Source organism: Trifolium pratense, linkage group LG1, assembly GCF_020283565.1.
Source record: "Trifolium pratense cultivar HEN17-A07 linkage group LG1, ARS_RC_1.1, whole genome shotgun sequence".
NCBI lineage: Eukaryota > Viridiplantae > Streptophyta > Magnoliopsida > Fabales > Fabaceae > Trifolium > Trifolium pratense.
In genome coordinates, this window is record NC_060059.1 from 19,605,348 (window position 1) to 19,615,170 (window position 9,823).

Here is a 9,823-nt window from a genome sequence, read left to right on the forward strand (position 1 = left end):
CAACATCAAAACGTCAGATCCAGTATGTACTCTTATCACCAATAACAAATCCAAAAGAACCCGGGAGGGAAACAATAATGCTTGAATGAACCAGAGATGGGGAAAGTGTTGTTGTGGAGTGGAAAAGATGAAGTTGGTATTAGAGACATAATAGACAATTTGAGAGATTATTTCATGAGTTTCTTGATCTTGAAGGAAGAAGAAAGAAATCTCCAGAAGTTTGTTGTATGGGATTTCACCAAATTTTGGAGTCTAAAATATTTTTGCGTAAAAAAAAATCTTAATATTTTCAATGTAAAATTGATTTGGAAACTATGTTCCTAACATACACCAAGTTCGAAACATAGATTCCAAAATGGTTTTTATCGGTAAAAGTGAAAATTGGCAGGCTTGAGAGAAACTTGGGGGTCTAAAGAATTTGGGTCACACCAACATTTTTAGAAAAGAATCATTCGCTTTTTCCGGACTTTTTTTTTCCCGAAAATATTTTTTTTACCTTGTTAAAAAAGTTCAAAACATATTTTTAAAATTTTTTTGGCATTGAAAATAATATTTTACATTAGAAAAAGTTCAGAAAATATTTTTCGAACTTTTTATGCATGAAAAAAAAAATCGGGGGGAGGGGGGGGAAGAGTCTTAGGGGAGAGAAGAGAATTTTTCCTTAGAAAATTTGTTGGGCTTAGGTCCAAACTTGTTAGGTATGCTTTGTCATGTTACAATTAAATTTTTCATTATTTTTTACGTTTACTCCTTTTTATCCCATATATTTTTAAAATTTTCTAAATAACTTTTTTCCGAATAAAAATATCATTAGAATTTTTGTCCTAATTTTAGAGATGAAATTTCTTAGAATTCTTAGAATTTCTTAATTATAGTTCAATAATGTTGAGGAAGGGTGTGTTTGGTAACACAAATAAGCTAGCTTATAGCTTATTATATGAGTTTATAAGCTTGTTTCAAAAAATTAGAGGTGTTTGGTAACAAGTTTTTTTTACTAGCTTATAGCTTTTTTTCAAATGCTATTTCAAGTAGCGTTTGAGCTTATAGCTTATAGCTTTTTATACTTTATTCCATTTTTACCCTTTAATTTAATAACTACCCACTCTAAGAAAGAAACTATCCACTATCAATTATGTCATTTTATATTTATTAACCACTTTAAAAGCTAATTTTACCAAACACTTTAATTTCAGTTAGCTAGCTTTTCAACTATCAGCTATAAGCTAGCTTTTCAGCTATAAGCTAGCTTATCAGCTAGCTTATAGCTTATTTTTACCAAACAGACCCGAAATCATTTGGAGATTTGCTTAAACTTTTAAATTTGTATCTAAAAAGTAAATCTTTTATTATATTTAGGACGGAGTGAAATATATAGTTTTGAAAATATAAATGTAAAAGTATGATATTAAATGATTCCGAAATCTTTTTACATCTCAAAATATTTAAATAATTTAGTAATGGAGAAAATGAAAATAATTAAAAATCGAAAGGATCGCAATTGATACACTACCCTTCAACTAACATTTGTTGTGAATATGATATGATTTAGAGAGTCTTTCATATTTATTTATGTTTTTTTATGGAAAATATATTGATATTTATTTCTTGAATTTGAATGTGTGAATAACATCAGTGTTGACAAATAAACTAACTTGTAATTTTTTGTTACAACCAATTTTTTTTTTTTTTTTTTATTTTTTTTTAACTAAATTACCATGTAAAATTTAAATTTACGCAAGCCATTGTTGTTGTTATCCACAACACAACACAAGGCGTAGAGTGATCGTTTCGTGAATGTGACCGTTCTTCTCATCTCTCTCAACTCAATGGCAACCTCTTTCTCTCAAACAACACCACTCCGTTCCATTTTCCAACCACCCCAAAACATCTCCAAACCCATTCTTCTCTCTCTTTCAGGTATATATATGCTTCTTCATACCCATTTTCTCCACTCTCTCACACATTTTCTTATTCTTCACTCTTTCTGCAGAATCCTCCTCTTACAGCTTCAAACGCTCTTCAACCTATGTCACTCTTAAGCTCCCTCGAAGCCTCACACTCTCTAAAGGCTTGTCCACTTTGCAAAGAAGGTACCAAAATCTTCATCACTCTAGTAGTAGTGTCTGTTTTTTCAATTTTGGTTGAACTACTTCAATTGTTTGGTTTTTATTGTAATTTGTTTTTTTTTTTTTTATAATTTCCAGAAAGAGAATTGTGAGGGCTGCTACTATTGAAGAAATTGAAGCTGAAAAATCAGCTATTGAGACAAATGTGGTAAGAATCTCTCCATAAAGTTTCCTGTTTCTGGGTCTTCTTATAAGAGACTACTCAGTCAACAAAAGTTAATGTATATGGTTTAACTTTTTTTAAGATGGTATCAGAGCCTCTCCAAGATCCGTTTGGCCACCTACCATTTATATCCACGCACCAAGCCCAATAGTGTTGGGCGTGAAGGTGTGTGTTAAGAAGCCCCACATCAGATGTGAGTTGGCCCGAGGCAATCCCCACCTTACAAACCAGTTTTGTAGGGTTGAGTTAGGCCCAATCCCCAATTCTAAGACTTTTGTTGACCTAGTGAACGGAAGGAGTATTTTTTATGAAAGGGGGGTTTTGAAATTTTAATGTGTAATGTGTTCTATTCTCCATTTTCCTTTCTCAGAAAAGCAGGATGGAAAGTACTCTTGAAAATGTTCGGACTAATTTCGGTTCCATAAGAACTGGGAGAGCAACCCCTTCTATGCTTGACAAAATTGAGGTATGTTTGCAATTGCATTGTTACTCTCTTTTTTAATCTGCTTCTGCTGCAAAATGAGTATGGCATTGAAATGGTTTTAATTCGTAGTTGCAAAGTTAAATCAGTTGGACTTATAACTTTTTTTTCAAACAAACAAACTTAACTCATATCATTGATTAAAAAATTCTGAATACAAGGAGGACTCAAATCATAAACATGATGACTAGCATTTGAAAAGGCCACCTTTGATAGACAATGAGCAACCTTATTCGCTTGACGTCGGACAAACTTAACCTCAAAGTTATTATTTAAGTCTAGTAAATTACAAATATTGGAAACTATAATTCCAAACTCTGACACTCCTGATGAACGTGCTTTGATGGCATCCACCAACGTCTTTGAATCGGTCTCAAATTGGACGTTATGCAGTCCCATGCGATTAATCCAGACCATGGCATTCCATAAAGCAATAGCTTCTCCCTCATGTACTTCAAGCTGCGGCCATCTCCATCCTGTCAAAGCTGACATAAAGTTTCCTTCTGCATTTCGAAGGCAGCAGCCATAGCTGGTTTTGTTAAAGCCTCGACTAAATCCTGCATCGACATTACATTTAACCCATCCTTGTCTTGGTGAATTCCATTGCATGGTGTTGTCGTTACGAGTTTGTGCCTCTACCTCGTGTGCTACGATACTTTTGAGCAACATTCCACTCCTCTAACATAGTGAAAACACCAACACAAATCTGATGCACACTAGTCTGCCTTTGATTCCATACTTCATTGTTTCTATTATTCCAAATTCCCCATATAATCATTAAAAACCTGCATACCACTATGTCAGTTTCCTTTGAACAAACATCTAACAACACTTCTGCCACATCATGCAGCCTTTGAACACGCGTATGAACTGTATGTTGCAGCCCTGCTACTTTTAAGTAGTGATTGCTACTTGTTTGTGTGTTAATCCTCCGATTCTCGGGGGAAGGGGCCCCTGATAATCCGGAGTTCTGCTGCGAGTTAAGTAATGTTTGGCCAAAAATTGTTCCTCCCAGGAATCGAATTCAGGTTCTCCCGAATTATTCATCCCAGGGGGAGCTCATTAACCACTTGAGTTCAATCACTAGTAATTGCTACTTGTTTGTCATGACTCATGATCACTTTTCATTGCATGACCTCCGTTTCTTATTATCAGCTTTTTCTTGCGTTTACTTCCTTTTAGTTGATTTGGATTGGTTTTAGTGTTGCCAAACAGCGACTATAGCGCTACAACATAGCAGAATTCAAACAAATCATTATTGTTCCGTAATATGCTATTTAGTAGTTAGTACAAATTGTTGTCAAATAGCGGCACTATGAAATTATAGTGTAGCAGAATTTGAACAGATCACAATTTTTAGTGATTCACGATTGACAATACAACAATGATGTGTTTAGTAATTTTAACTATTACTACTATGTCTGATCATCCCATTGCTCTTTACTAGTATTACTAATATATAATGAAACTATGGGGCATCCTATTGTCATGATAAACTGCTCCGCGTAATTGATAAATTTTGCTTTTGTTTTGGCTCAACTCGTGTAGTTTGCATATACTTACACTGCATAATGGTAAAAACTGCGATATCAATGTCATCATCACCTTAAATATATGCTAAACTTAGGTGACCACATGCATTTAGTTTTATTTTTTTATTAGAGTTTTTTCCTGTAGTGAAATGTTTCATAACATGTTCTAGGTGGAATACTATGGATCACCAGTTGGTTTGAAGACCATTGCTCAAATAAGCACTCCTGATGCCAGTTCGCTTTTGGTGCAGCCATATGACAAATCAAGGTATGTTATGCACTTATACATGATAAACCAGAAAGAATGAAATCGAGAAGCAAAATCAAAATGATCTTATTCAAACTTATTATACATAGTTGTATTCTTTTTAATGTGTTGCATGCTCATAATTATCTGTACGACTTACTTCTTTTTCTCTCCATTGAATTGTGTATACTAGTCAATGATTGAGAGTAAAAGTGGCATGTATTATTGCATACAATCCCATTTGAGACATTTTTCAATAACACGAGACAAATAATTTTAGTTGTGATTAAATGTGTCAATATGGTATCTTGTGTGAAGAATAATTCTCAGTGAGCTCTTGGTTACTAATATTGATTTTCAGCTTGAAGGCAATTGAGAAAGCCATAGTTAACTCTGATGTTGGTATGACTCCAAATAATGATGGAGAAGTGATACGGTTGAGTATCCCTCAGTTGACATCTGACCGACGAAAGGTATTTTCAACTTCCATTGATGGCGTAGTGTCTAAATTCTTTTAGGAGATTTCTTGTGTCGTTTTTTTTCTCTGTGAATTACAGTCTCACTTTCACTGATTCAGAGTAATATTCCTGATTGGTTTTAATTCTTTATTTAATTATTTTCGAAATGGCATAGCATCATCTCTTCTATATTATTCTTAACAAATGATTCTTTACAACTATGTACAGGGGATATATAATTGAAATCCCTCAAGATTAGTAGCAAAATCAATAACAATTAAACTATCTATCAAAACTATATAAAAAATTTAGGAAATAATAAATGATAATTATAATTACCATCAACACTTCTCCTCAAGTTGGAGCATATATATAAACTATCTGAGGTCCTTGTAACGATTTATTGAAGATATCGAACAACAGATCCTTGGAGCTCACAAAAGAAGCCTTGATGATGTCCCTTTTTCTCTATTGAAGTGACAGTCAACTTCTATGCATGTAGTCCTTGTTTTGAAAGAGGAAACAACACGAATTTTTTATTACAAGCAAGCTCTATAGGTGTGAAATGTGAGGAGCCAACTCTGTCAACTAGGATCTAAGAGTGAGAATTTTCAGTATGAGCTACAGTGGCCAAAGAAAAAGTCTATTGGGCTACCTTGAACTGAAGGTATTTCTTATGTTCACTGGAAGAAAATAGATGATATCCTCTTAAACTCGGTCTTCTGTCTTCGGTATTCCTTACATTGGTGGTTTTATTGGGAAACCTATGCAAGGAATTATGATGATTTTAAGTGTAGCAATCTAGCTTACAATAGAACAACGAAGGTTTTCTCTGCCACCCTTGTATCGATGATATTTGGTAGTGGCCGCAAATTAGTAAGTGCACCTCACGTGCCTTATAACAATGGACTGAAAACTTGTGCATGTGAGCGCATGAACCAAGCTTTGGTGATGGCACACGGAGGTGAGACGTGTTTGCAGCTTTTGAGATGGATTTGGGGGGGGCTGGGGGGGGTGTATCAATTAGGTGAGCAGTCAAGTATTGACAATGGACCAGTGATCACAACGGCTGAAACCTTAGACTGGATATGTCAGATGAAAAAATATTGGTAGGTATCAACTAGAGAGCTTAACAATCCGAAATGATTCTATTATTCTTTACAATTGAATCTGTACAACACTACAACTATATATACAAGAGAGACAATACACACGAAAGAATAAATTATGGTTATAATCATAATTAATGACAAAGGGGATTTTATCAAGGACAAATATTTCAAGGTATTCCTGGTCATAATCCCAAGAGTATTGTTTCGGTTATTCATTTACCTTATTATGAAACTGTGCCATTTATAATGGTTATTTATATTTGCATTATATAGAAAGAATATTTTGAAGGTCTATTAGAATATGCGGATTTTGTGGTGTCAATTGAATAACTTAAGCTAGAACTTTTGTTTTCCCTTTTCAGGAACTAACAAAGATAGTGGCTAAACAAGCTGAAGAAGGGAAGGTGGGTGTGTTTACAAAATGAATTACACTTTTGTTGAGATAATGAATTGCCTGTTATTTATTGCCAATTTATGTAGACTTTTTTTTTTCTTTCCTTTTTCAATGTAAATCATATAGCTTTACATGCCATATGCTTCTAGAATATATATTTTGGCTTAAATTGCAGTTGTTTGTTACGATCTTTTAAATGATTTGGCATGTTCACTTCTTTTATATAGGTGGCGTTGAGGAACATAAGAAGAGATGCTTTGAAAGCTTATGAAAAACTTGAAAAGGTTTATTTCCTTGAATTGCTTACCTTTCTTTCTTAACTTCCTTAAGTAATTTCTTCCTTGTCTACCATCTACCTTTTGTTGATCACCATTGAAATTTTCTCATAGGATAAAAAGCTCTCGGAAGATAATGTGAAGGATTTGTCTAGCGACTTGCAGGTAACTTGATACACTCATATAGGGTACAATGTGCTTTTAGTCTATTTAAACTCTTGCTGCCATCTCTCTTTTCTGATTTTATTGGGGAATGATGCATTACTGTAAAATGGAACAATCACAAATACAACCTCAAGGTGCAAATATACAATAAACAATGCTATGCATTTTTGGTGTTGCAGAACACATGGTAATTTTTATAGTCTTCATAACTTGGGGGTGCTATTTAATTATGTTATATTGTAGCAACTATCAAGCAGATCAATTTTTGGCTATCTATCCGTTCAATGTCAGTGTGAATTTTTCCTGTTAGGACAATTGGCTGTTTTATTTCATTATTGATGGATGATGGATTTATATGCATAATTGATTTTTTTTCTCATGGTAATTGTGCTGTTTTGTAGAAGCTGACAGATGATTACATAAAGAAGGTTGATGCCATCTACAAACAGAAAGAAAAGGTATTATATGTTTCTACTTGTTTAGTCTATCTAGAGCTTATGATAGATTATAGATTAATGAGATGCTTAAACATGGATTACACTCGCATAGCCATTTTTCAAATGAGATTGTAGATTAAAGGGAAAAAGAAGAAGTTTCTCAGCTAAAATGAGTTAATAGTTCATCACTTACAAAAGTAGCTTTTATGTGTTCGTTGTTTATTCAGAGAAGTTAAATGAGAGCTTCTGAAATTTATTGAGAAACAGAAATTCATTTCAACTCTCAGAAACAACTATAATTTAAATCAGCCGTTGTTACAAGATTCTTTTAGTTTTTTGGAAGTACGCTCAAATTGGGTCTAATACGGTTCTAGTAATTACTTCTATGATTTTCTTGATGTTCTCCCCGTCTCACTTTCACTGTATTATGTGCTGGGAATTAGCTATGTAAAGGTCGGCAAAAGATGTTTCATTTGAACATGGTATAATGGGTAAAAGGATTCCCTCAGCTCATGCACATTTAGAGTAAATCTGGTGCTTTCGACTTGATTGTGTTCAATATTAATAACTTAATGAAGATTTTAATGAATAGGCAAATTGGTCTTCAACATTGTGAGTATCGGTCAAAATAATCTTGGAATTTTACGAATTGACAGATACATTCATGAAATTGTAACACATCAGTCAAAAAGGTTCATCCGTTAACTTCTGCCATTAGAGGCTATAATGTGGGGTGTTAAATGAATATCTGGTTTTCCACATGGATCCTACATCACTAGAAACATATGTGACATGTTAAATTCATGCATTTTCATGCCAACTTCGGAGCTCTCACCTTGGTTTGGGATCCAAACACGTAAAAATAATTTTTACCTCGTAAACTTCATATGCAATATAGTCCTTAGTGATGCGAGATCCGAGCGGAAGGTCTCACATTTGTTTAACATGCCACGTTCTAGCCCTACTAACAGCAGAGGTTATCAGAGGGACCTTTTTGACCGATGCATTACAATTTCAGAAAAGTATTTGTCAGTTCGTAAAATTCAGTAATTTTGTTATGGAAGCTCACAACTTGGATGACTAATTTGCATATTCACTTAATTTTGTGTCTGGGAGAAAAAAAAGGATATCAACAAACAAGAAGTTATAGTTGATTAAATATTTATAATTACATCTCTCAAAATCAAATTATGCATGATTGTATTATAGTCATTGCTACGAGCTTTTTCCTAAACTTATTTTCTAGTGATATTTTTTTTTTTTGAGTGTGTATAGGGCTTGACAAGTAACTTCTTTCTTTCTTATCTTTCTTTCAGGAGTTGCTGACTGTTTGATCCTTTGGTACAAAAAAGTAATCTTACTTGAGGTCTATCTAAAGGAGGTCAAATTGTGTTTACTTTGCGTAGTTTTTGTTGTTGATATAAGCTAAGTTTGATTATTGATGTATTTGTTTATTTGTTATACGGAAGACAACTTTTTCTGTTAAATATAATGCTTTTTCAAATAGAAAAGGTGAGTTCATGCATACAAATTTGGATTTCTTCACAATTGCATTATTGGCATTAGACTCTTAGACTAGTAAGAGTAGTACTCAATTTGGAACATATTGGTTCACCTTCTCTCACCCTAGGCCTAGTCCACCTTGAAAATCTAAAAATCCGCCACTCATGTTTTAGAGCTTGTAGCGGTTTAGCAAAGAGACTCTTAAGAAAATTTTATCAAAGATTTCTATAGTAAAGTGAGATCTCTTTTATGATATAGTAGTCTTGGAATTAATGTGTTGACCTTAACTTGAGTCGATTACAAAGTCAAGTCAACTAAATAGACAAGTCTTGGGCCAAGCCAATTTATTTCTCAAGCAAAGAGTTCAGAGATCAAACCATCTCTCTAGATGGAGAATTGAACTTAGGCATATCGACCAACAAATGTTTGAATTTTACTTGCTCATTAGCAAGTAAAATTCAAACATCAATCGTGTTGATGTCATTTTCCTTTGCTTGATGGAAAACAGATCAGGGTTGCTAGTAAGGAGGGATGTGAAGCCTTAGCTTAAGTGATGCCTTCCCAAGGTACATTCACAATATATATATAAAATGCAATGGTATTCTTTAATCTTTATCGATATTTTTTTTACCACCCTACTCATTTTCTCGCGCGTCCTATGAATTTATAAAAATACTTCTGTCGGCTACTAAGAAAGTAGATACACCTCAAAAACATCCTACCAGATTTGTTTTTTTTTATAACGTCTGCTACTTAAGTAGAGGACGGTATAACGGCATTTTTGTAACATCTGCTACTTAAATAGCGGAAAGGTAAAATTGAAAATGCGTAGGACGCACGAGAAGTAGGTAGAGGGAAAAAAATCTCTTTTTTATATGCCAAAGAAAATACTATAAAAAAAAATATGCCTAAAAGTTATACTTGTAAGAA

At 33.7% G+C, this 9,823-nt stretch overlaps 1 protein-coding gene across 1 annotated transcript; it reads left to right on the plus strand.

The window, feature by feature from the left end:
- Positions 1-1,736: 1,736 nt before the first annotated feature.
- LOC123899110 (ribosome-recycling factor, chloroplastic-like) lies at positions 1,737-8,917 on the plus strand. The gene is made up of 11 exons (XM_045950173.1): positions 1,737-1,917; positions 1,991-2,090; positions 2,205-2,274; positions 2,660-2,755; positions 4,473-4,570; positions 4,911-5,022; positions 6,482-6,523; positions 6,741-6,797; positions 6,903-6,953; positions 7,355-7,411; positions 8,707-8,917. The coding sequence occupies exons 1-11, from the start codon at positions 1,827-1,829 to the stop codon at positions 8,722-8,724; spliced, it is 792 nt and encodes a 263-aa protein (XP_045806129.1). The 5' UTR covers positions 1,737-1,826; the 3' UTR covers positions 8,725-8,917.
- The last annotated feature ends 906 nt before the right edge of the window (positions 8,918-9,823 follow it).

Excerpts from the sequence above, each read along its gene's own strand:
- LOC123899110 (XM_045950173.1), top strand. The coding sequence starts at position 1,827 with ATGGCAACCTCTTTCTCTCAAACAACACCACTCCGTTCCATTTTCCAA. Across the intron at positions 2,275-2,659 it reads CAGCTATTGAGACAAATGTG|AAAAGCAGGATGGAAAGTAC; the intron begins GTAAGAATCTCT and ends TTCCTTTCTCAG. Across the intron at positions 6,954-7,354 it reads ATTTGTCTAGCGACTTGCAG|AAGCTGACAGATGATTACAT; the intron begins GTAACTTGATAC and ends GCTGTTTTGTAG.